We start from the raw sequence: 26,403 nt of genomic DNA, 5'->3' as shown, positions 1-26,403 counted from the left end.
CCAGCAAAGAGTTCTGTGGCCCTAAATGTCAGAATGCCAATGTTTTGAAACCTTGATACACACTGTTAAATTAATGAATGAATACTCTTTGGATTGTTTTTTGCTTGTTTGCAGTGCTGTGGATGGAGGCCAGTGGTCTACCATTGAGCTACATTCCCAACTCTGAATTTCTTTCTCTCTCTCTTTCTTTCTTTCTTTCTTTCTTTCTTTCTGTCTGTCTGTCTGTCTGTCTTTCTTTCTTTCCTTCCTTCCTTCCTTCCTTTCTTTCTTTTTTTTTTTTGTTGGTCCATGGGGCTTGAACTCTGGGCCTGGGTGCTGTCCCTCAGCTCCAGGCTAGTGCTCTACCACTTGAGCCACAGTGCCGCTTCCAGCTTTTTCTGTTTATGTGGTACTGAGGAATTGAACCCAGGGCCTTGGGCTTGTGAGGCAAGCACTCTACCACTGAGCCATCTTCCCAGCAGCTCTGAATTTCTAAAGGAACAATAATAACTACTTTCATCACTGTTTGGATGGTCTCAAATATTTGAGGTGATATTTATCATTTTCGTGTGTGTGTGTGTGTGTGTGTGTGTGTGTGTTATGCTGGGGTAGAGTCCAGGACCTTGTGCATGCTAGGAAAGTACTTTACTACAGAGCCTATACCTTTAGCCCACACCATAATGATTTTATGACAGAGCTTACTAGATTTATGTTCATGTGTAAGACAGAAAGACCAACTATAATTAGTTGTGCAGTTCACTTTTATTCAGCAAGTATAGGTAGCTCCGTTTTCTGTTGTGGAGATTGACCCCAGGCTTCTTGCGTTTCAATCATGTGCTCTACTGCTGGCTTTTTTTTTTTTTTTAAAGGACTATAACTCTAGTGAGAATCAATGTTGTAATTTGCACATGGTCTCTGTAATTCTTCCCAGTAATCAATTTGATCTGTTGTTAGTCTTTCAACTTCATTCACTTTGGGTTGTTGTCATTTTAGTGTCGAGCTAGTCTGTGGAATGAAATTACTGTAGCGATTACTTAAACAGTCATATGAAACCTGTTAGTCTGGTTAAGATGTGTCAAAAGTAAAGGATGAATCAATACTTTAAGTAATTAGGAAAAAGTTTGTAGTTTCCACATAAATTGTTAGGTTGTTTTGTAATTATCTAAAGGTTGTAACATTTTCTTCCTTTCTTCCTTCCTTCCTTCCTTCCTTCCTTCCTTCCTTCCCTCTCTCTCTCTTTCTTTCTTTTTGTCGATCGTGGGGCTTGAACTCTGGGCCTGGGCACTGTCCCTCAGCTCTTTAGCTCAAGGCAAGTGCTCTACCACTTGAGCCACAGCGCCACTTCCTGTTTTCTGATGCTTCCTGTTTTCTGGTCTCACGGAAACCGGGCATCGGTGGCTCACGCTTGTAATCCTAGCTACTCAGGAGGCTGAGATCTGAGGATCACGGTTCAAAGCCAGCCCGGGCAGGAACGTCCATGAGACTCTTATCTCCAATAAACTACTAGAAAACTGGAAGTGGTGCTGTGCTCAAGCAATAGAGCGCTCGCCTTGAGCTGAACAGCCCAGGGACAGCGCCCAAGCCTGGGGTTCAAGCCCTACGACCGACCAAAAAGAGTCTCATGGACTTTTCTGCCCAGGCTGGCTTTGAACTGTGATCCTCAGATCTCAGCCAGAATTCTGAGTAGCTAGGATTACAAGCATGAGCCACCAGCGCCCGATGGTTGTAACATTTTCTAAATAGATGAAATGATGGCTAGTATAGTATTGTACCAACTATTTACAGTAATAGGAATTAGCAATATAGTGTTTCTACTTTTTTTTTTTTTTGTGCATGTGGGGATTGAACTTGGGGCTTGGGCGCTGTCCCTGAGCTCAGGCTAGTACTTTACCACTTTGAGCCACAGCTCCGCTTTTGGTTTTTCTGATGGTTAATTGGAGATAAGAATCTTGTAGATAGGCTGCAAAGGTGGCTTAGTGGTAGAGTGCTTGCCTAGTATGAATGAAGACCTGAAGTAGAACTGTGGCTCAAGTAGTAGAGTGCTTGAGCAAAAGAAGCTCAGGGAGAGCGCCCAGGCCCTGAGTTTAAGCCCCAGGACTGGCACACACAAAAAATCTTGTCGACATTAACTGCCTGGGCTGGCTTTGAACTGAGATCCTCAGATCTCAGCCTCCTGAGTAGCTAGGATTACAGGTGTGAGCCACCGGTGCCTGGCTTCCATCTTTTTATAAAAGCATATATTTGGTGGTTGTTTTCTGGTCTACTGGGGCTTGAACTCTGGGCCTCCTCACACAGGCTTTCTCACTGCTAGCACTCTACCACTTGAGCTATGCCTCCAGTCTGGCATTTTGTTGGGGTATTTTAGAGTTCTGGCCATAGTCTGGTAGATCTTAACCTCCTCAGTAGTTAGGGTTATAGTAAAACATACGTTTTAAAAGTTTATTTTATTGCATATGGATGCTACCTATAACTCTAGATAGGCCAACTCTTTGTATATTTGTAAAAATGTCATATCTGTTATTCGTATTCTTTTTTTTTTTTTTTTTTTGGTCCGGTCGTGGGCTTGAACTCGGCCTGGGCACTGTCCCTCAGCTCTTCAGCTCAAGGCTAGCGCTCTACCACTTGAGCCACAGCGCCACTTCCAGCTTTTTTCTTTTTGCTTATGTGGTGCTGAGGAATCGAACCCAGGGCCTCAGGAATGCAAGGCAAGCGCTGTACCACTGAGCCACCTTCCTAGCCCCTATTCATATTCATTTAAATGCAGGTGATATAGCACTAACTGTTTTCTCAGTCTGCAGTTGCAGATCTGGGAAAATAATTACTTCCCTAAAGAAAAAAGGCTTGTAGGGGCTAGGAAGGTGGCTCAATGGTAGAGTGCTTACCTTTGTATGCATGAGGCCCTGGGTTCGATTCCTCAGCACCACATAAACAAAAAATGCTGGAAGTGGCACTGTGGCTCAAGTAGTAGAGCACTAGCCTTGAGCTGAAGACCTGAGGGACAGTGCCTAGGCCCAGAGTACAAGCCCTACGACTAGGGGGAAAAAAAGGCGTGTAAGGTTGCCATTTAAAGGTACTATCCCTGGAGATTAGGTAAAATGTTCAGACTTTAAGATTTCTGGAAGCCGAGTACTAGTGGCTTTGCCAAAGCAGGAATTTATATTATGGAAAGAAGAGGGTAGACTGGGTGGATTATTGCATCTAAGAAGATAGAAATGACCTGGGTACTGGTGGCTCACACCTATAATCTTAGCTATTCAGGAAGCTGAGATCCTAGGATCATAGTTTGAATCTAATGGGTAGGAAAGTCCATGAGACTCTTTTTTTTTTTGTCGGTCGTGGGGCTTGAACTCTGGGCCTGGGCGCTGTCCCTCAGCTCTTCAGCTCAAGGCGAGCGCTCTACCACTTGAGCTACAGCGCCACTTCTGGTTTTCTGGTGGTTTATTGGAGATAGGAGTTTCACGGTCTCTCCTGCCCGGGCTGGCTTTGAACCGCGATCCTCAGATCTCAGCCTCCTGAGTAGCTAGGATTACAGGCGTGAGCCACCAGCGCCCGGCTCCATGAGACTCTTAACTCCAATTAAACAATAAAAATGCTGTTAAGTGGCGCTGTGGCTCAAATGGTAGAGCACTAGCCTTGAGCAAAAAGCTCAAGGACAGAGCCCAGGCCCTGAATTCAAGCCCTAGGACTAGCACCAAAAGAGAGAGAGAGACAGAGAGAGAGACAGACAGAGAGACAGAGAGACAGAGAGACAGAGAGACAGAGAGGATAGATAGAACTGGGAAAATGTAGAAGTGTTGAGAGATTTGAGAGAAGTAACTGAGAGCATATCTTTGACAATACAAAACGTAGACTTGTAAATGTTAAACCCTTGACTCATTTTACTGAAGACTGGACATGCCCAGGATCACATAGGCTGTAAGTGGTATAACTGGAATAGGAACTTGTCTCCTGACTTCAAGTTCGTAGATTTCCAAATATCCTTCTTGGGAGTGAGGTGGGTGGAACATCTGGATGAATCTTCTTTGTCAGTTAAACATTTGAACATTGAAGTGCACGTTAGAGAGCTAATAAAGTTTTATCATCAAAATAGAGGTATTAACCAGTACTGGTGACTCATGCCTGTACGGTAATCCTAGCTACTCGGGATGTTGAAATCAGGATTGCTGTTCAAAGCCAGCTGAGGTAGGAAAGTCCTTGAGACTTTCACTTATTTATTTATTTATTTATTTATTTATTTATTTATTTATTTATTTATTTATTTATTTATTTTTGGTAGTAGGGCTTGAATTCTGGGCCTGGGCGCTGTCCCTCAGCTCTTCAGCTCAAGGCTAGTACTCTACCACTTGAGCCACAGTTCCACTTCGGTTTTTTGGTGGTTAAATGGAGATAAGTCTCACACACTTTGTTGCCTGGGCTGGCTTTGAACCATACTCCTCAGATCTCAGCCTCCTGTATAGCTAGGATTACAGGTGTGAGCCACCAGCCCTCGGCTCCTTGAGAGGTTTTTTTTTTTTTTTTGTCGGTCGTGGGGCTTGAACTCTAGGCTGGGCCAGGGCGCTGTCCCTCAGCTCTTCAGCTCAAGGCTAGCACTCTACCACTTGAGCCACAGCGCCACTTCTGGTTTATGTGGTACTGAGGAATTGAACCCAGGGCCTCATGCAAGCAAGGCAAGCCACTCTACCACTGAGCCACCTTCACAGCCCCTCCTTGAGACTCTTTTGTGGATCATGGGGTTTGAACTCGGCTTGGGCGCTGTCCCTGCGCTCTTCAGCTCAAGGCAAGCGCTCTACCGCTTGAGCCACAGAGCCACTTCCAGTTTTCTAGTGGTTAATTGGAGATAAGAGTCTCATGGACTTTTCTGCCCTGGCTGGCTTTGAACTGTGATCCTCAGATCTCAGCCTTCTGAGTAGCTAGGATTACAGGCGTGAGCCACCAGGTGCTCTGCTTGAGACTCTTATCTCTAACAAACTACCAAGAAGCTGGAATTGGAGCTGTGGCCCAAGTGATAGAGTGCTAGCCTTGAGCAAAAAAGTTTAGCAACAGTGCCCAGGACCTGAGTTCAAGCCCCAGGACTAGCACACAAAAAAATAGAGGTATGGTTGCAATGATAAGAATAAGAGCTCATTAAGGGAGTGAATAATTGGAAGGGGTGGGAGGGGTGGGAGCTGGGAAGGGGAAACAAAGGAGGAGGCAACAATGCTTGATAAGAAATGTACTTATTACCTTGTCCATGTAATTGTAACCTCTCTGTAAGGTATTTTTACAATAAAAATTGAAAAAAAAAGGGAGTGAGTAAGAATTGGAAGAGACTGAAGCACAGCCTTAGTGTATATCCACCCACTGGAGGCTGAAGAAGAAAAATCTAGTGAAAGGAAGGGCTAGGAGGCTAGATTGCCTTTTTTTGTTCTAGGCTGTACTAGGATCTAAACTTAGGAACTTGTGCATGCTAAGCAGTCACTTTATCAATTGAGCCAAGTCTTTACCTTTTGTATTTGGTGTCAATCCTGGAGCTTGAACTCAGAGCCTGAGCACTGTCCCTAACCTTCTTTGCTCAAGGCTAGCATTCTACCACTGGAGCCACAGCTCTACTAATGGCTTTTTGGTGGTTGATTGACAGTAAGAGTCTCATAGGCACCTGGGTTGGCTTCAAACCGGGATCCTCAGATCTCAGCCCCCAGTTTAGCTAGGATTACAGATGTGAGCCTCTAGCATCTTTTGCTTTTTTTAGTTTTATTTTTTTCTTATAGCATCTCATACTTTTGTACAGGCCAGATTCAACCATGAACCACCACCTATGTCTTCTGAATAACTAGGATTACAGATAATGCGTGACCATATATGTTTCTTTTGCCTGGGCTGGCCTCAAACCTCAGTCCTCATCTCTGTCTTCTGAGTAACTGGGCTTAAAGGTCTGTACCATACACCTGGTAGGTAGGTTGGTTGATCTCTACCTACTTACCAACCTACTTACCTATCCACCTATCTATACCGTATTTCATTCTGTAGCCCAGATTGGCCTTGAACTGTATATCCTTCCTTCTGCCTTAACTCCTCTCACTGCTAGAATTACAAGGTTATAAACATATGCCAGGTTTAGAAGTAGTTGGCAATTTGTGTTTTGTCAAAAAGAGGCAGTTTTGTCAAAGAAAGGCAGAGTTCAGTAAGAGTCGAAATGGCCACTGGCTTTGGTAAAAGAGGTCAGTGGTAAATTAGGGAATGATTTCAACAGAGAGATTAAGAGGCAAGCCAAATTTCCAGATGTAAAGGGAATGGGTAGATAACGAATGGATGAAGACATACCTTTCAAGGAGTTTAGCAATGAATAAATGGGAGGACGAAGGGAAGAAACCATTTTGTATGAGATACTGGGGCTGAATATGACAGTTTCTCTGATCCCAGACTAAGAAGTCTGGCTGGTAAATCCTAATTACAGTAGGATAGTTAGGATGAAAGCTAAAAGTATGTACCAGGTTTCAGTGGGAAAAAAAGCTTGTGGAAGGAGAAACTTCCTTTCAGTTCCTAGAAATGACTCAGATGCTGTGCTTTGACATGGGTATTAAGTTTATAAATGAAGATGAAAGTAGTTAGAAATTTCTCTAGAGTCACATTGTGACTATTTTGAAATTTGACTAATCTACATTTTTTTTTATTGTTTACTTCATGAGGGTATTGCTCTGGAAACATGGAGGATATATTATTGAATAAAAAAATGACAAAAATGCTGGGCACCAGTGGCTCATACCTGTAATCCTAGCTACTCAGGAGACTAAGATCTGAGGATCACAGTTCAAAGCCAGCTCGGGCAGGAAACTCCGTGAGACTCTTATCTCCAATAAACTACTCAGAAAATTGGAAGTGGTGATGTGGCTCAAATGGTAGAGTATTAGCATTGAGTTGGAGTTGGAGAGCTGAGGGACAGCGCCTAGACTCAGAGTTCAAGCCCCACGACTGACCAAAAAAAAAAAAAAAAAATCCTGTCCTTTTAAACTTACATTTGGAGGGGAGAAAGCCAGGATTTAGGCCCAGGTCCCTCAGCTAAACAAAATCTGTCACTGTCTCTTTCTCTCTCCCTCTCCCTCTCTCCCTCTCTCTTTCCCTCTTTCCTTCCCTCTCTCTCTCTTTCTCTTCCTCTCTCCCTCTCTGTTAGTCCTAAGGCCTGAACTCTTGGGCCTAGGCGCTGTCCCTGAATTTTTCAGCTCAAGGCTAGCACTCTACCACCTGTACCATAACGCTACTTCTGACTTTTTCTGCTTATGTGGTGCTGAGAAATCGAACCCAGGGCCTCATGCATGCAAGGCAAGCACTCTACCACTAAGCCACCTTCCCAGAACTCTTTCTCTTTCTTTTGGTGACAGTCCTGGGGCTTGAACTCAGGATCTAGGTGCTGTCCCTAAGCATTTTTTGCTCAAGGCTAGTGCTCTACCTCTTGAGCCACAACTCTACTTTCAGCTTTTTGGAAGTTTAGTAGAGGTATGAGTCTCATGAACTTTTCTGACTCTGCTCGCTTTGAACAGTGATTCTCAGATCTTAGCCTACTAAGTGGCTAGGATTATAGCTGGCACTTGATGTAGGCAGACATTTTTCATTTATATAAAAGTGAAGCAGTATGGCAGTTCTGCTGCAATAAATCCTATGCCCTGCCTTTTTTGTGGGTTTAGGGTGTTGCCCTCATGTTCCTGAAGCAGAGTGACTCACTCTTACTTAGCCAGCAGCGAAGGGGGAAAAAATGCCTGATCTGAAAGTTGCCTATGTCTTTTCAAATCATTGATGTAGGTCAGAACTTGGTCAATGGTTATTCTACAGTTACATGATTGTGTTGGAAGCCAGGTACTGATGGCTCATCTCTATAATCCTAGCAACTTGGGAGGCTGAGATCTCAGAATCAAGGTTTGAAACCTGCCCAGGCAGCAAAATCAATGAGTCTCTCTTACCTTCAATTAACCACACAGATCTTGTGGCTGGAGTGCTAGAGCACTAGCCTTGAGCAAACAAGCCCAGGTACAGTGTCAGGTCTTGAGTTCAGGCTCTAGGATTGGCACCAAAAAACTAAAAAAGATTGGGTTGTTAATAGGCCTAACTAGCCGTGCCCTTGTGGCTTACACCTGTGATCCTAGCTACTCAGGAGGCTGAGATTTGAGGATTATAATAGGAAGCCAGCCTGGTCAGGAGGAGACTCTTATTTTTGTTTGTCTGTTTTGTTTTTTGGGTCCGGTCGTGGGGCCTGAACTCTGGGCCTGGGCGCTGTCCCTCAGCTCTTCAGCTCAAGGCTAGCTCTCTACTACTTGAGCCACAGCGCCACTTCTGGCTTTTTTTCTTTTTTGCTTATGTGGTGCTGAGGAATCGAACCCAGGGCCTCATGCATGCAAGGCAAGGGCTCTACCACTGAGCCACCTTCCCAGCCCCAGGAGGAGACTCTTATCTTCAATTAACTACCAGAAAACTGGAAGTGGTGCTGTGGCTCAAAGTGGTAGAGCATTAATCTTGAGTGATCCCGGGCCCTGAGTTCAAGATCCTTGACCACCACCACTACCAACAAAAAAGCCCAATTAGAAACCTATTACTTAATAGGAAGCAGAAATGAATATTGGAAAATTATCAGCCATCACTCAGGACTTTTATTTGTGCTTCTTTTTTTATTTTTTGTTGGTCGGAGGGCTTGAACTCAGCTTGGGCACTGTCCTTGAGCTCTTCAGCTCCTTGAACTACTGCTCTACTTTCAGCTTTTTCTTGGCTAACTAGAGATAAGAGTCTCACAGACTCCTGTCTGGGCTGGCTTGGAACCTTGATCCTCGATCTCAGCTTCCTGAATAGTTAGGATTACAGGTGTGAACCACTGGCTCCTGGCTGTCATTGTTTTAAAACTTGGAATGCTTATTTGTTTCTTGGGGATTTGTTTTTTGTTTTTTGTTCATGTGGAGCCTGAACCCTGGGCCTGGGTGCTGTCCCTCAGCTCTTCACCTCACTCTACCACTTCTAGCACTCTACCACTTGAGCCACTGTGCCACTTCTGGTTTTCTGGTAGTTTATTGGAGATAAGAGTCTTACAGGCTGTCTTTGAACCATGAGCCTCAGATCTCAGCCTCCCGAGTAGCTAGGATTACAAGTGTGAGCCACTGGCACCTGACTCTTGGGGATTTCTTCTTCTTCTTTTTTTTTTTTTTTTTGTCGGTCCTGGGGCCTGAACTCTCGGCCTGGGCTCTGTCCCTCAGCTCTTCAGCTCAAAGCTAGTGCTCTACCACTTGAGCCACAGCGCCATTTCCAGCTTTTTTCTGCTTATGTGGTGCTGAGGAATCGAACCCAAGGGCTCATGCATGCAAGGCAAGCACTCTACCATGGAGCCACCCTTCTAGCTCCTATTGGAGATTTCTATATTGATTCTGGATGTGAGTCCTTTGGAAATAGGTATTGTGAACATTTTCTCTGAATCTATAGCTTGCCTTTTAACTCATTGTCATCTTACTAGTCAGGTGATGTATAGAGGAGTTACTATTTCAAGTAATGAGTACATTTCTCTTTGGGCAATGTCACCCCTTCTTTTGCTTTCTCTTCTTCCCCTTCTGGTTCTTACTCACACATTGTATATATAGTTCATTTTCAGCATAGTGTCTACTGAGTACCAAAGCTGCATTTGTTCACTCTTTGTTCCTCCATTTCTATGTCCTCTCTCACTCCCCCCAAAAGATAGATAAACAAGCAGGACAAAAAAAAAAAAAAAAAAAAAAACCAAGAAATAAACAAAGAGGAAAAACAAGCAACCTTGTTTCTATTTTCTGGAATTCATTTTGATAAATATCTTAATATTCCAGAGGTGTTGTGCCTTTGGGTTTCTCCCTTGAGAGTATTTTCCTTGCTGGCCGGGCCCTGGTGGCTTACGTCTGTAATCCTAGTTACTCAGTTACTCAGTAGGCTGAGATCTGAGGATCACAGTTCAAAGCCAGCCGGGGCAGAAAAGTTGGAGACTCTTATCTCCAATTGACCAACAGAAAACTGGAAGTGGTGCTGTGGCTCAAAGTGGTAGAGTTCTTTTTTTTTTTTTTTGTCGGTTGTGGGGCTTGAACTCTGGGCCTAGGCACTGTCCCTCAGCTCTTCAGCTAAAGGCGACTGCTCTATCACTTGAGCCACAGCTCCACTTCTGGTTTTCTAGTGGTTTGTTGTAGATAGAAGTCTCATGGTCTTTCCTGCCCCGGCTGGCTTGAACTCTGGGACTGGGCACTGTCCCTGAGCTCTTCAGCTCAAGAGAGCACTCTACTACCAGAAACACAGCACTACTTCTGGTTTTTTAAGTGGTTTAGTGAAGATAAGAGTCTCACAGACTTTTCTGCCTGGGCTGGCTTTGAACCTCGATCCTCAAATCTCAGCCTCCTGAGTAGCTGGAATTACAGGCATGAGCCACCAGCGCCCGCTGTAAAGTGGTAGAGTTCTAACCTTGAGCTGAAGAGCTCTGGGACAGCACCCAGGCCCATGGGGAAAAAAAAGTATTTTCCTTTAGTCTTAGAGTGTGTGAATGCCTAGAGACCAATGTATTTTATATCTAGCTTTCACATATAAAAGAAAAGATGTGTGTCTCTGAGCTTGACTTAGGTCACTTTACATGATTTTTCCTAGGTCCATTCGTTTCCCTGCAAATGACATATTATTTTAATGGCTGTATAAAATTCTATTGTGTATAAGTGCCACAGTTTTTTGATCCACTTATCTATTGTAGGGCACCTGGGATGTTTCCACAACTTGGCTATGGTGAATAGTGCTGCAGTAAATATGGATGTACAAGTGTCTTTATGGTATCCTGGCTTATGACATTCTGGGTAGATGCCCAAGAGTGGTATGGCTGGATTGTAGAGAAGATCTATGTTTCATTTTTTTTGAGGAACCTCTAGACCATCATTGGCATCTTATAATGAAAAGATATTTTTAATTTTAATGAAGTCTAATTTGTATTTTTCCCCTTTAATAGTGTATTTGTGCTCTATTTAAAAAAGGTTTTTCTTAATCAAAATGAACTCCGGGAAATGGAAACAAGGTTTTTTTCCTTTGTTGTTGTTTTCTTTTTGTCTTGTTTGTTTATCTGTCTTTGGGAAGGCAAGGGGCAGGCACAAAAATAGAGGGACAAAAGGTGAACAAATGCAGCAGTGGTACTTACTAATTATACAACTTGTAGGTGAGGACAAGAGAGAAAAACAGAGAGGGGAAGGGGTTACATTGTCCAAAAAGAAATATAGTCATTAGGGGCTGGGAAGGTGGCTCAGTGGTAGAGCGCTTGCCTTACATGCCTGAGGCCCTGGGTTCGATTCCTCAGCACCACATAAGCAAAAAGAAAAAAGCCAGAAGTGGCACTGTGGCTCAAGTGGTAGAGCGCTAGCCTTGAGCTGAAGAGCTGAGGGACAATGCCCGGGCCCAGAGTTCAGGCCCTATGACTGGACCACCCCCCCCCCAAAAAAAAAATAAAGGCACACAACCAACCACGTGTTTAAAAAAAAAAAAAAAAAGAAATATAGTCATTACTTTTCTTAACCCCTCTGTATACCACATTTACAGTAATTTAAATAAAAGAAGGTTTTTGCTTTTTCCATGTTCAAAAATAATGTAGTCCATGTGCTGATGATTTAGGTCTGTAATCCTCACTATTCAGGAGGCCTAGGTTTAGAAGATTGTTCTAGTCTAGGCAGAAAAGTCCTTGAAACTGTTGTCTCCAAAATAATTAGCAAAAAGCATGACTGGAATCAGTGGCTTAAATGGTTGAGTGCCAGTTGAGCAAACAAGTTGAGTGAGCACAAGGCCCTGAGTTCAAATATTAGTACCACCACCACCAAAAATTGTGTGTGTGTTTGTATACTGTTGAGTATAGAAAATGTTAAGTACATAAAATGTTCAAAACTAGCTGGATAAAATGTGTGAAACTGGCTACACAGGAGGCAGAGATCAGAGGATTGTAGTTAGCCCTAGCAGGAAGCAAGACTGACCTCAATACAATAGTTGGGCATGGAAATATTGCCTGTTACCTCAGCTTTGTAGGAAGCATGAGTAAGAGAATTGTGGTCCAGACCTGCTGGGGCAAAAGGCTTGAGACCCTATCAGAAAAATAAAGCAAAAAGGGATGAGGAATGTGGCTAAAATGGTAGAGCCCCTGCCTAACAAATGCAAAGCCCTAAGTCAAACCCCAATACCACCAAAATAAAAAATATTTTTGAAATTAGTTTTTTCTTTCCACATTGACAGGTGATGCCATGGAAAACGGAAAGCCTGGTCCAGTGCAAGTTGTTTTGGTTCACAAAGAACAACATTCCTTTGAGCTAGAAGAGAAAGCTTTGGCTAGCATCCTTCTACAGGAACATATTCGAGATCTTGATGTGGTGGTGGTGTCAGTGGCTGGTGCCTTCCGAAAGGGCAAATCCTTTATTCTGGACTTCATGCTGCGATACTTGTATTCTCAGGTAAGGAAGAATGAGTTTGTTACAAGGTAGAAAAGAGCAAAAAACAGCCAGGTGCTAGTGGCTCATTCCTGTAATCCTAGCTACTCAAGAGGGTGAGATCTGAGGATTGCGGTTTGAAGCCAGAAGCTAGCCAAGGCAAGAAACTCTTACCTCCAATTAATCACAGAAAAAGCCAGAAGTGGTTGTGTAACTCAAATGGTAGAGGGCTAGCCTTGAATAAAAGGAGCTTAGGGACAACACCCAGGCCCAGAGTTTAAGGTCCAAGACTGGCAGAAAAAGAAGAAAAGAGGGGGCTGGGAAGGTGGCTCAGTGGTAGAGTGCTTGCCTTGCATGCCTGAGGCCCTGGGTTCGATTCCTCAGCACCATATAAGCAAAAAGAAAAAAGCCAAAAGTGGCGCTGTGGCTCAAGTGGTAGAGTGCTAGCCTTGAGCTGAAGAGCTGAGGGACAGCGCCTAGGCCCAGAGTTCAGGCCCCATGACCGGACACCCCCCCCCCCAAAAAAAAGAAAAAAAAAGAAAAAGCATAAAAGCTTATGAATTGTCCTTGATGTATAAAATTGCTTGTTTAAGATTGAATGTGAGGGGGCTGGGAAGGTGACTCAGTGGTAGAGCGCTTGCCTTGCATGCATGAGGCCCTGGGTTCGATTCCCCAGCACCACATAAGCAAAAAGAAAAAAAAGCTGGAAGTGGTAGAGTGCTAGCCTTGAGCTGAAGAGCTGAGGGGCAGCTTCCAGGCCCAGAGTTCAGGCCCCACGACCGGACCCCAAAAAAAAAAAAACAAAAAGATTGAATGTTGGGGTGATTGAGACGGGGAGGGGTAAGAAAGTTCAAAGGGGTTGGGGCTGGGAAGGTGGCTCAGTGGTAGAGTGCTTGCCTTGCATGCATGAGGCCCTGGGTTCGATTCCTCAGCCCCACATAAGCAGAAAAAAAAAGCTGGAAGTGGCACTGTGGCTCAAGTGGTAGAGCGCTAGCCTTGAGCTGAAGAGCTAAGGGACAGCGCCCAGGCCCAGAGTTCAGGCCCACGACCGGACCCAAAAAAAAAAAAAAGAAAGTTCAAAGGGGTGACATTGACCAGATGCATGGTATTCATAAACTGCTTTGTTGAATGGCAACTCCTGTGTACAACTGCTTAAAAATTAAAATAAAAAAAAAAAGATTTAATGTGGGAGCTGGGAATGTAGCTTTGTTTTGGAGCTTACCATGCTTGAGGTGTGGTTTGATACCTAGTACTTTACAAAAAATAAGTGCCAAGGATTTAGTGAGTGTGTCTCATTTCTTCTGTAGAAGGAAGGTGGCCATTTAAACTGGTTGGGTGACCCAGAAGAACCATTAACAGGATTTTCGTGGAGAGGAGGCTCTGACCCAGAAACCACTGGAATTCAGATATGGAGTGAAGTTTTCACTCTAGAGAAGCCAGGTGGGAAGAAGGTAAGGATGAAAAGACTTAGAAATCATAGCAAGAACGTACCATAAGAATCTTCATGTGGGGGCTGGGAAGGTGGCTCAGTGGTAGAGCGCTTGCCTTGCAATGCATGAGGCCCTGGGTTCAATTCCTCAGCACCATATAAGAAAAAAGCCGGAAGTGGCGCTGTGGCTCAAGCGGTAGAGCGCTAGTCTTGAGCTGAAGAGCTGAGGGACAGCGCCCAGGCCCAGAGTTCAGGCCCCACGACTGGACCCAAAAAAAAAAAAAAAAAAAAAGAATCTTCATGTGTACTGTGCTAATCTAATAAAAGTAATTTTTATCAAGCTGATGTAGGCACGCAGTTTAAAAGTGATGTGTGTTTTAAAAAAATATATGTTGGGCCAGGTGCTGGTGGCTCATGCCTATAATCCTAGCTACCCAAGAGGCTGAGTTCTGTGGATCATGGTTCAAAGCCAGCCCTGGAAGAAAAGTCCGTGAGACTCTTATCTCCAATAAACCACTAGAAAACAGGAAATGGTACTGTGGCTCAAGTGATAGAGCCCTCTCCTTGAGCTGAAGAGTACAGGGACAGTGCCCAGGCCCAGACCAGAGTTCAAGCCCCACAACGGGGGGAGGGGGAACAGGGAGTGGAGAATAAAAACATACATATTTTTAAATAAATATGTGTGTGTGTGTGTGTGTGTGTGTGTGTGTGTGTGTGTGTGTGTGTGTGTGTGTGTGTGTGTGTGTGTGTGTGTGTGTGTGTGTGTGTGTGTGTTGATAAATGTTGGGGTTGGAGAAGTGGCTCAGAGCATCAGCCAACGAGTGAAAGTATTAGATACTGAGTTCAAGTCTCTGTCTCTGACCAAAAAAAAAAAAGAAAACCAAACAAGCAATGAATGACAGCTGGGCCCTTGTGGCTCATGACTATAATTGGTTCTAGCTATATATAATTTGAAGATTGTGGTTTGAAGCTAGCTTGGGCAGAAAAGTCCATGAGACTCCATCACCAGTTAACCATCAAAAAGTCAGACTAGCCAGGTACTGCTGGCTCACACCTGTAATCCTAGCTACTCAGGAGGCTGAGATCTGAGCATCATGGTTCAAAGCCAGCCTGGGCAGAAAAGTCTGTGAGACTCTTATCTTCACTAAACCACTTAAAAAAACAGAAGTAGTGCTGTGTTTCTGGTAGTAGAGTGCTCGTCTTGAGCTGAAGAGCTCAGGGACAGTGCCCAGTCCCAGAGTTCAAGCCCCATGACCCATTTTTTTTTTACAAAAAGGGCTGGGAAGGTGGCTCAATGGTAGAGCGCTTGCCTTGCATGCATGAGGCCCTGGGTTCGATTCCTCAGCACCACATAAGCAAAAAGAAAAAAGCCGGTAGTGGCGCTGTGGCTCAAGTGGTAGAGCACTAGCCTTGAGCTGAAGAGCTGAGGGACAGCGCCCAGGCCCAGAGTTCAGGTCCCATGACCGTACCCCCCCCCCCAAAAAAAAAAAAAGTCAGACTAGAGGCATGGTTTTTAAGTAGTAGAGTGCTAGCCAAGCAAGCAAGCAAGCAAGGCAATATAAAGCCCCTGAGTCCAAACCTTGGTAACATATAATAATAATATTAATAGTAGTAGTAGTAGTATGTGAATATAGTATAAAAGGTCAGATACTTCGTGATAGAATTTTAACAGAATGTAGCTGTCAGTATGGTTGTCTTCTCTCCACCCCAGTTTTCACTTCCCAGAGTCTGGGCTCTCAGTCTGGGCACTGAGAGATCTCATGTTTGGAAGGTAGTCAATTATTTCCCACAGCCTTACCAGTGTATACTGGTTGCAGCTATACCTCTATTTCTGGCTTTTTAATGGTTAATTGGTAGTAAAAGTCTTGTAGACTTTCCTGCCTAGGCTAGCTTCAAACTGTGATCCTCAGACCTCAGACTCCTTTGTACTTAAGATTACTGGCGTGAGCCACCAGTGCATAGCTAGTCTGGCATTTTTGCTAGTTAACTGGAGATAGGGTGTTGGGGACTTTGTTGCCTAGGCTGATTTTGAACCTCTTTCCTCAGATCTCAGCCTTCTGAGAAATTAGAATTACCAAATGAGCCCACTAGTGGCCAAATTTCTTTATTTAAGATTTTTTTTTTATTGGCATGTATTAAGTGTATAATGAGGAGGGCGTTTTACTGTGACATTTCTATACATGCAATAGTATACCCCATCAACCTTACTCTTCTGTCACTCTCCCTTTTTTTCCCCTTTCCACTTCTTGAAATAATTTCAATTGGTTTATTATTCTGTTTTCATATATGCATATAAAATATTTTGACCATATTTACCCTCTTTCACTCTCTCCATTAGCCTTCTTTCTTCCTGTTCATATCTGTTAATACCATAGAACCTGTTTTACTCTCCTATCCATTTTTTAAGTGTATATTAATTGTATCAAGAGATTTTAATATAGGGTATTTTTCTTATGTATATATTAATCAGAATAATTCCTCTGTTGCTGTGTGTGTTTTGTGTTGTGTATATGTATATTGCATGTGTACTAGTACTGGAACTTGAACTCAGGGCATGGGCACTGTCTCACAGCTTTTTTTGCTCGAGGCTGGCACTCTACCACTTGACACAGCTCCACTTCTGGCTTTTTGGCGGCTAATTGTACTTTGCTGCCTGAGTTGGCTTTGAATTGTGATCCTGTAATCTCAGCCTCCTGAGTATCTAGAAGTGGATCCACCAAGCACCTGGCTGGTTTTTTTCCTCCCATATCTGGCCTCATCAGCCCCATGCTCTCATGGCCCATCTGTGATGTAGCATTCATCAGTTCTTGGCTCCCTTTCATAGCTAAACATTTTATTGTGTGTACGCATGTGCGCATGAGAGTGCACACACCCACACACCCACATACACACATACACATACACGCTAGGTGTTGGTGGCTCACACCTGTAATCCTAACTACTCAGGAGGTTGAGATGTGAGGATTGTGGTTCAAAGCCAGCTCAGGCAGAGAGCCTGTGAGACCTTAATAAACTACCAAAAAACTGAAAGTAGAGCTAGAGATAAAGTGATAAAGAATGTTAGCCTTGAAGCTAACAAGGAAGCTCAAGGTCAACACCCAGACCCTGAATTCAAGCCTTAAGACCTGCAACAAGAAACAAAACAAGAAACAACAAATTTGCTAAAACCAACCTACATTTTTCTTTTTTTGGGGGGGGAGGTGTAAGGGTTCGGTTGTGGTGCATGAACTCTGGGCCTGAGTACTGTCCCTCAGCTCTTCAGCTCAAGGCTAGTGCTCTACTACTTGATCCACAGAGCCTCTTCTAGTTTTCTGGTGGTTTATTGGAGATAAGAGTCTTAACCTTGAGCTGGGAAGGTGGCTCAGTGGTAGAGTGCTTACCTCTCATGCATAAGGCCCTGGGTTCACTTCCTCAGCACCACATAAACAGAAAAAGCTGGAAGTGGCGCTGTGGCTCAAGTGGTAGAGCGCTAGCCTTGAGCTAAAGAGCTGAGGGACAGCACCCAGGCCTAGGGTTCAAGCACCATGAGTGACCAAAAAAAAAAAGAAAAGAAAAAAGTCTCACTGTCTTTGAACTGTGATCCAGAGTAGCTAGGATTATAGGCCAGCCTACATTCTTATCAGCCACGCATAAAGCTCAAGTTTCCACATCCTGGCAAGCACCTAATATCATATCTGTTTTGATACAGGGTCTCACTATGTTGTTTAGGTTGACCTCAAAAGCCATGATCTTTTTGTTTCAGTCTTTTGAGTGTTAGGATTACAGTTGTGCATCATTGTTTCCTGTGTGTGTGTGTGTGTGTGTTTTGGGTCCGGTTATGGGGCCTGAACTCTTTGTTTCAGTCTTTTGAGTGTTAGGATTACAGTTGTGCATCATTGTTTCCATTGTGTGTGTGTGTGTGTGTGTGTGTGTGTGTGTTTTGGGTCCGGTTATGGGGCCTGAACTCTTTTGTTTCAGTCTTTTGAGTGTTAGGATTACAGTTGTGCATCATTGTTTCCAGTGTGTGTGTGTGTGTGTGTGTGTGTGTGTGTGTGTGTGTGTGTGTGTGTGTGTGTGTGTGTGTGTGTGTGTGTGTGTGTGTGTGTGTGTGTGTGTGTGTGTGTGTGTGTGTGTGTGTGTGTGTGTGTGTGTGTTTTGGGTCCGGTTATGGGGCCTGAACTCTTTTGTTTCAGTCTTTTGAGTGTTAGGATTATAGTTGTGCATCATTGTTTCCAGTGTGTGTGTGTGTGTGTCCAGTGTGTGTCCAGTGTGTGTGTGTGTGTGTGTGTGTGTGTGTTTTGGGTCCGGTTATGGGGCCTGAACTCTGGGCCTGGGTGCTGTTTTGCTTATGTGGTGCTGAGGAAACGAACCCAGGGCCTCAAGGCAAGCGCTCTACCACTGAGCCACCTTCCCAGCCCTCCATTCTTTTTTAATATAGCCAACCTAGTAGATGTGAAGTAATACTGTTTTTTTTTTTTTTTTTTTTTTTTTGCGGTCCCAGGGCTTGAACTCAGAGCCCAGGAGCTGTCGCTGAGCCTCTTTGTGCCCAAGGCTAGTACTGTACCACTTTAGCCATAGTGCCACTTCCAGCTTTTTCTGAGTGGTTTATTGGAGATAGAGTCTCATGGACTTTCCTGCCCAGCTGGCTTTGAAATGAATCTCTGTAGTTTGGGATTACAGGTGTGAGCCACTGGTGCCTGGCATGAAGTAATATTTCCTTGTGATTTTGAATATATTTGAGTGTATTCAATGTTTGAGTGTTCAAATACTAAGTACATTTGAAAATACAATGTATTTTCCGAGTGACTAATGATGTCTAGTCTCTTTTTACTTGCTTACTACTCACTCGTATCTTCTTGGGAGGACTTATCTAGTGAAATAAATCCATTTCTTTTTTTGGGGGGGTTCGGTCGTGGGGCCTGAACTCTGGACCTGGGTGTTGTCCCTCAGCTCTTCAGCTCAAGGCTAGCGCTCTACCATTTGAGCCAGAGCGCTACTTCCGGCTTTTTTCTTTCTGTTTATGTGGTGCTGAGGAATCGAACCCAGGGCCTCATACATGCAAGGCAAGCACTCTACCACTGAGCCACCTTCCCAGCCCAAATCCATTTCTTTTTGCAGTGGTTGAGGGGATCAAATCCAGGCTTTATACATGCCAGGCAAGTGCTCTACCATGACCTATAATCTCTTTTTTTTTTTTTTTTTGCTGGTCGTGGGGCCTGAACTCTGGGTCTGGGCGCTGTCCCTAAGCTCTTCAGCTCAAGGCTAGCGCTCTACCACTTGAGCCACAGCGCCACTTCCAACCTTTTCTGCTTATGTGGTGCTGAGGAATCGAACCCAGGGCCTCATGCATGCAAGGCAAGCACTCTACCACTGAGCCACCTTCTCAGCCCCCTATAATCTCTTTTACACATTTCCTCCTCCCCTTTATTTTACCTCTGGTGCTGGGATTTTACTCCATAGCCGGGTAGTGAGTGAATTAGATGGCTACTACACATTAGGTCTTTTTTTCTTTCTTTCTGTCTTCCTTTTTTTCTTTGTCTTTCTGTCTTTTTTTTTTTTTTTTTTGTCAGTTGTAGGGATTGAACTCTGGGCCTGGGTGCTGTTCCTCAGCTCTTCAGCTCAAGGCGAGCGCTCTAGCACTTAAGCCACAGCACCACTTCCAGTTTTGTGAGTGGTTTATTGGAGATATGAGTCTCATGGACTTTTCTGCCCGGGCTGGCTTTGAACCTAGATCCTCAGATCTACACCTCCTGAGTAGCTAGGATTACAGGTATGAGCCACCAGGGCCTGGCTAACATTAGGTTTTTCTATGCTGTTTTGTTTGTATACCCTTGTTTTGTATTGTCTTACCAGGTCAGAGAAGATAATTGTCTTCAGCAAATCCTCTCAGCACAATGCTGATAGAACCTATGAGCTTACAGAGTTTTGAATTTCTCACTTACACTTTCTCCTTCCTCACTTTAACCTGTTTGCTTGGTTTTCTTTAGGTTGCAGTTATTTTGATGGATACTCAAGGGGCGTTTGACAGCCAGTCAACTGTGAAAGACTGTGCTACCATCTTCGCTCTAAGTACCATGACCAGCTCTGTTCAGGTAAAACTTTGTACTTGGACATAAGAAGAAATACAATAAAGGAAAGCATCTAGTTTCAGTTATTGTTCTGTTAGCAAAATTCTTGTGATGCTATAGAACTGTTTCTTTCAGATTGTTGATGTAATTAAGCTGTTAGAAGGCCAGAAGGAGCTGAATTATTTTTCTACTTTTATAATTATATATAATGTATTCTGAGCAAACTCAAGTCATTATAAATTGATAAGAAGAGTTTGTGATTTCAGCCATATATTCATAATTTTTGCAGAAGACAGATAATATTACTGTTTAAACTGCCCCCATAATCTTTTGTTTTTTTGGTTGGTCGTGGGGCTTGAACTCTGGGCTTGGGCACTGTCCCTCAGCTCTTCAGCTCAAGGCTAGTGCTCTATCACTTGAGCCACAGCACCACTTCTGGTTTTCTAGTGGTTTATTGGAGATAAGAGTCTCATGGAGTTTCCTGCCCGGCTGGCTTTGAACTGTGATCCTCAGATCTCAGCCTCCTGAGTAGCTAAGATTACAGGTGTGAGCCACCGGCGCCTGGCTCCCCATAATCTTATATGTAATAGTTTAGTAGTATAAAACTTATGTTCAGTGTGTTAGGTTTATTTGGGATTTGTTTGACGAAAGCTAGAACAGTATAAATTTGGATTTTTGTTTTCTAGATTTACAATTTGTCCCAGAACATTCAGGAAGATGATCTTCAACAGCTGCAGGTATATATTCTTCACAGACATTTTGATATCATAATACATCATTTAAAGTTTTCAGTCTAAGAGGTTGAGTATATTGCATATGCCTAGCATATGCAAGACCCTGGTTACTATAAAAATAAGTTTTAAGAGAGGAAAATTTTAGAGCTGAGTAGGTTTTAGCAAATGATTGCAATATGGAGAAAGATTTTTTGTTCATAGTAATTCTCTATACTCTGTGTATTTGTTGCTGAGGTAGAGCAGGGGTGGCTGGGAATGGCCTTTGTCATTTGAGCAAAGAATGGAAGAAAGTGGACAAGGTGTTTTTTGTTTTTGTTTTTTTTTTGGTCTGGTTGTGGGGCCTGAACTCTGGGCCTGGGCGCTGTCCCTCAGCTCTTAGGTGAGCACTCTACCACTTGAGCTACTGCGCCACTTCCTGTTTTCTGGTGGTTTATTGGAGATGAGTTTCATGGAAAAAAAAAAGCTAAAAAAAAAAAAAAGTTTTATAGAGGCGCTGGGAAGGTGGCTCAGTGGTAGAGCACTTGCCTTGCATGCATAAGGCCCTGGGTTCGATTCCTGAGCACCACATAAGCAAAAAGAAAAAAGCTGGAAGTGGCGCTATGGCTCAAGTGGTAGAGCACTAGCCTTGAGCTGAAGAGCTGAGGGACAGCACCCAGGCCCAGAGTTCAGGACCCATGACCAGACCCAAAAAAAAAAAGAGAGAAAAAAAAAAGTTTCATGGACTTTCCTGCCCTGGCTGGCTTTGAACTTCGATCTTAAGATCTCAGCCTCTTGAGTAGCTAGGATTACAGGCGTGAGCCACCAGCGCCCAGCTGATTGATGGTTTTGTACTGGTATTTGATTCTGTGGTTGAACACAGTGGTTCTGTGGAACATTTCCTATCCAAACTTGACCAGACTCCCTTGCCCCAGTCTTACTATGCAGCCTAGGTTGGTCTTGAGAGCCTCCTGCCTTAGCCTCCTGGGTGCTGGGATTGGTTACTGTGCTTAACTCATATCAAAATCTGGATATGCCACCAATTTTTTTTTGTTTGTTTGTTGGAGGTGCTAGGTATCAAACCCATGTTCTACATGTTTATTTTTGTGCTTATATTGGGACTTCAACTCTGAGCCACATTCTCACTCTGCTTTTTTGCTCATGCTTAACATTTGACTATATGAGCCACACTTCCAGTTCTGGCTTTTTGTTGGTTGGAGATAAGTGTCACATCAATTTTCCTGACCTGGTCGGCTTTGAATGTTAATTCTCCAGTCTTAGCCTCCTGAGTAGCTAGGATTACAGGTGGGAGCCTATGTCTGGCTTTTTTTTTTTTTTTGTGGTTGTGGGGTTTGAACTCAAGGCCTGGGCTTTGTCTCTGAGCTCTTTTGCTTAGGGCTAGCACTCTACCACTTTGAGCCACAACTCTACTTCCAGTTTTGAGTGGTTAATTGGAGATAAGACTTTCACAGGGACTTTTTTGCCTGAGCTGGTTCAAACTGTGATCCTCAGATTTTAGCCTTCTGAGTAGCTAGGATTACTGCTCCCACCAGCACCTAGCTTTTTAAAAAATCTGAAATGTATTCCTTTCTAAGCTTCTTTCTTTCTCAAATTTTTCAAATGCCTCCTTTTTTTTTTTGGTTGGTTGTGGGGCTTGAACTCTGGGCTTGGGCGCCGTTTCTCAGCTCTTCAGCTCAAGGCTAGCGTTCTACCACTTAAGCCACAGCACCACTTCCAGCTTTTTTTTTTTTTTTCCGCTTATGTGGTGCTAAGGAATCGAACCCAGGGCTTCATGCATGTAAGGCAAGCACTGTACCACTGAGCCACCTCAAATACCTACTTTGTGTCAGACTGAGGATCAAGTGCTATAGGAGATATCAAGTGCTTGAGATGGTAATGGCTCACATCATCATAGGTTTTACAGTGAGATATATAACAACAGAACTGGGTGATATATTAGATCTCTAGGACTGTTGTAATGGTACTACAAAGGTGAGTGGCTTAAAGGAACAGAATTGTTTTATAATTCTGGAGGCCTTAAGTCAGAAATCAAAGTGTTGACAGGCCAAGCTCTCTTTGAATCCTTGAGGGGAGAATCTCTTCTTGCTTCTTCATAGCATTTCAAGGTTTGTTGGCAATCCTTGGCATCCTTTGACGTTCAGTTGCACATTTCAAACTCTGCCTGTCTTCACATGGCCGTCTGCTCTCTGTGTCTGTCTTTATATAGCATTTTACTCCTTGTGTTTCTGTTTTTCTTGTAAGGACATACTTCATGACCTCATTTTAACTTAGTTACATCTGTAAAAAATCTTATTTCCAAATAAGGTCATATTCATAATTTAATACACGTTAGAACTGCAGCATGTTTTGTTTTGTTTTTGTTTTTGGGTGCTGGTCCTGGGGTTTGAACTTATGGACTGGGCACTGTCCTTGAGCCACAGCTCCACTTCTAGCTTTTTGGTGGTTAATTGAAAGTAAGAGTCTCAAGGACTCTTTTGCCACACTCCTCAGATCTCAGCCTCCTGAGTAGTTAGGATTACAGGCATTAGCTACTGGTGTCTGACTAGATTGGTTTTTGAAGGCATAGGCACAGCTGTCATCCAGCAGCCTTCCTTTGCTATCATATTGACATTTCTTTTCATTTTCCACCTTAGTCTCATTGGTTGTTTCATTGACTCATTATCTCATTGACTGTTTTTTTCTTTTTGTCTTGTCATTCCTTCACTCATTCTCTAGTAGCCTCCTAAGAAAGGATGCCTAGGAGACTTAAATTTTTTGTTTTGTTTTGTTTTTGTTTTTTTTGGGTCCAGTCATGGGGCCTGAATTCTGGGCCTGGGCACTGTCCCTCAGCTCTTCAGCTCAAGGCTAGCGCTCTACCACTTGAGCCACAGCACCACTTCTGGCTTTTTTTTTTTTTTTTTTTTTTGCATCTGGTCATGGGGCCTGAACTCTGGGCCTGGGCGCTGTCCCTCAGCTCTTCAGCTCAAGGCTAGTGCTCTACCACTTGTGGCTTTTTTCTTTTTGTTTATGTGGTGCTGAGGAATTGAACCCAGGGCCTCAGGCATGCAAGGCAAGCGCTCTACCACTGAGCCACCTTCCCAGCCCCTGAGAATATTTTTATTTTATTCTAGGATTAAAGAATGGAACTAATATTTTAGAATTCTGAAGGTATTGCTTCCTTGTTGTCCACCTTCCAATACAGCTGCTGAATTTTCACTGTGATTCCTGATGCTGTTTATGTAACCTTTTTGTTTCTGAAGCTTTAAAGGTCTTATTCTTGGCATGCATTTTTCATGACTTAGTGTTGGCTTTTTGCTTATTCTGTGTAAACTCCTTTCCTCATAGATAAGATGCTCCGACTAAGCAATAACAAGATTCTGTTAAAAACAGAAAATAAGAGGGGCTGGGAAGTTGGCTCAGTGGTAGAGCGCTTGCCTTGCATGCCTGAGGCCCTGGGTTCGATTCCTCAGCACCACATAAGCAAAAAGAAAAAAGCCGGAAGTGGCGCTGTGGCTCAAGTGGTAGAGCACTGGCCTTGAGCTGAAGAGCTGAGGGACAGTGCTCAGGCCCAGAGTTCAGGCCCCACAACCGGACCAAAAAAAAAAAAAAAACAGAAAATAAGAAAAGAGCTAGGCATTTAAACTCTTAACAGAAAAATGGAAAATTCAGTAGGGACAAAGTTAAAATATAAATTGGAATGTCTAGTGTGGACATTGGCCCTGGGATGGAGCTAGCTGCCAGGCAAGGAGGAGCATCAAACAGAGATGGAGAGCGAGCCCTGGTTGCGTGAGTGCTAGGTAGGCCTACCAAATCCATAATTGGGGGACTGCAGGGTTCTGCTTATTGAAAGATTTTTGTGGCACTTTTCTCTCCTCTGTGTGCTGAAGAGATGGCTAACAGGGTCAAACCTTTCTCCAAGATTGTGGCGGGGGAAACAGACTCATCTGGGCTATTTGTACCATCTTAAAGCTAGATGCTCAAATCTAGCATGAGAGAGAGAGGAATAGCAACAAAGAAAGTCAAATAGTATCCTGGCCCTGGAGAGAGTCCCAAGTATAAAGGATAGAAAGAAAGCGAGAGTGAGCCATATACTCTTGGTAGGCTTTTCCAGTGCAGAGTATTCTGGTTCAGTCTCCTCTTGTTTTAGTTGTAACAGCATGAATTATTGGTGATCCATCACTACATGGAGGTGTTTGTTGTGTCTGGAATTCTTGGGTGCTTTTTTTTTTTTGGGGGTCTGGTCGTGGGGCCTGAACTCTGGGTCTGGGCACTGTCCCTCAGCTCTTCAGCTCAAGGCTAGCACTCTACCACTTGAGCCACAGCGCCACTTCCGGCTTTTTTCTTTTTGCTTATGTGGTGCTGAGGAATGGAACCCAGGGCCTCAGGCATGCAAGGCAAGCACTCTACCACTGAGCCACTTTCCCAGCCTCTTGGGTGCTTTTTTGAGTGCACTTCGTGTTTGTGCTTAGCGAAGTTGTGAATGGCATTTGGTTTCAAGATACAGCTGATGACATTTGAGGTATCAAGAAAGAAGTCTCACCCATTCCTTATTGTCAGTGAAATCATTGCTGACATGCCCTTCAACCTTTTGCTACAGTCTCTTTTCCTTATCCAGGGGATATTTAAGTCTCTTTTACATCCATCTTTTTGGTCAGCTGCTTACTCTGCTGCATATGTTCCTTCTCTATTCACTGTGTGCTTTGAGTATGGTTGGTTCAGTAAAGGAATTGTCAAACATAGAAAGGAACTGGCCGTGCTACTTTAGATTTGGTTTGCCCTTGCCTTTTCCTCACAACAATGCAGTTCTTATACATTATTCGTGGCTGCCTCTTCTCTATCATCTTTCCTTTGTTCATTATCAGTGTCAGTGAAGGAAAGACCCTGGAAAAATGAACCTTTTCCAGTTGTGCCTCTTCTTCATCTTCTTAAGCAACAGTCTCTTCCACAAGATAGTCTGCCTGCAGTCTGCCCTGGTCAGCTCAACTTCTGCAGAGAAGTTCACTGCATCCATATCCTGCCAAACTTAAGGCTGCTGCTTGCTGTCTGTTGCCTGCAGTTCTGTCAGGAGGGAAAGTGGGATTGGATGAAAGACAAGGCAACTCTTTTCTCTGTTCTCCTTCCCCTGCCAGGGAAGTTGGGACACCTTCTGCCCAGAGCCCTTTGCATAGTCTCTTCTGTTTGTGGAATTAGAATTTTTGACTCTGGTGTATGTGAGACAGAATCTTCTTGACACTAGTATATGGTATGAGTCTGAAAGGACCACAGCTATTTTATAGCATTTGCTAGCCTCTGCTTGGGCTTATCTGAATGCTTTTATTTTTCTGTCTATGCCATTTACTCCCCCTGGCCCCATCTCTCCTTCCTGCCTTCCAGAATCCTTGAATGAATGGTTTTGTAATGCTAATGTATATAAAATATACAATATAATACATAATACAATCTAATTTTGACATAATATATATCAATATATTGTTCAATCCTCAGTTCAGTCCTCAGTGCTGCAAAATTTTATTTTTATTTATTTATTTTTTTTGGGTCTGGTCGTGGGGCCTGAACTCTGGGCCTGGGCGCTGTCCCTCATCTCTTCAGCTCAAGGCTAGCACTCTACCACTTGAGCCACAGTGCCACTTCCGGCTTTTTTTCTGCTTATGTGGTGCTGAGGAATCGAACCCAGGGACTCAGGCATGCAAGGCAAGCGCTCTACCACTGAGCCACCTTCCCAGCCCTGCAAAATTTTTTTAAAAGCCACTAAAAATTTGAGTAAGAACTGGCTGTGATCCCAGCTACTCTGGAGCCTTAGTCAGGAGAATCCCCAGTTCAAGGTCACCTTG

The 26,403-nt window shown here is 43.7% G+C and overlaps 1 protein-coding gene and 1 pseudogene across 4 annotated transcripts in view; both read left to right on the top strand.

The window, feature by feature from the left end:
- Atl3 (atlastin GTPase 3) overlaps nucleotides 1-26,403 on the top strand; it is a 75,340-nt gene that overhangs the window by 19,372 nt on the left and 29,565 nt on the right. For all 4 annotated transcript variants that reach the window (XM_070017938.1, XM_070017935.1, XM_070017934.1 and 1 more), the window contains 4 exons: nucleotides 12,196-12,410; nucleotides 13,694-13,837; nucleotides 19,782-19,886; nucleotides 20,549-20,599. In XM_070017938.1, the coding sequence (XP_069874039.1) occupies nucleotides 12,204-12,410; nucleotides 13,694-13,837; nucleotides 19,782-19,886; nucleotides 20,549-20,599 (507 nt within the window). In that variant the 5' untranslated portion in view covers nucleotides 12,196-12,203. The remainder of the gene's footprint in view (nucleotides 1-12,195; nucleotides 12,411-13,693; nucleotides 13,838-19,781; nucleotides 19,887-20,548; nucleotides 20,600-26,403) is intronic.
- LOC138824374 (etoposide-induced protein 2.4 homolog) lies at nucleotides 22,469-25,954 on the top strand (annotated as a pseudogene).

Source organism: Dipodomys merriami, unplaced genomic scaffold (assembly GCF_024711535.1).
Source record: "Dipodomys merriami isolate MVZ:Mamm:240054 unplaced genomic scaffold, mDipMer1.0.p SCAF_128, whole genome shotgun sequence".
NCBI lineage: Eukaryota > Metazoa > Chordata > Mammalia > Rodentia > Heteromyidae > Dipodomys > Dipodomys merriami.
Note: the sequence above shows the minus strand (reverse complement) of the source record. Positions and strands in the feature narration are given on the sequence as shown.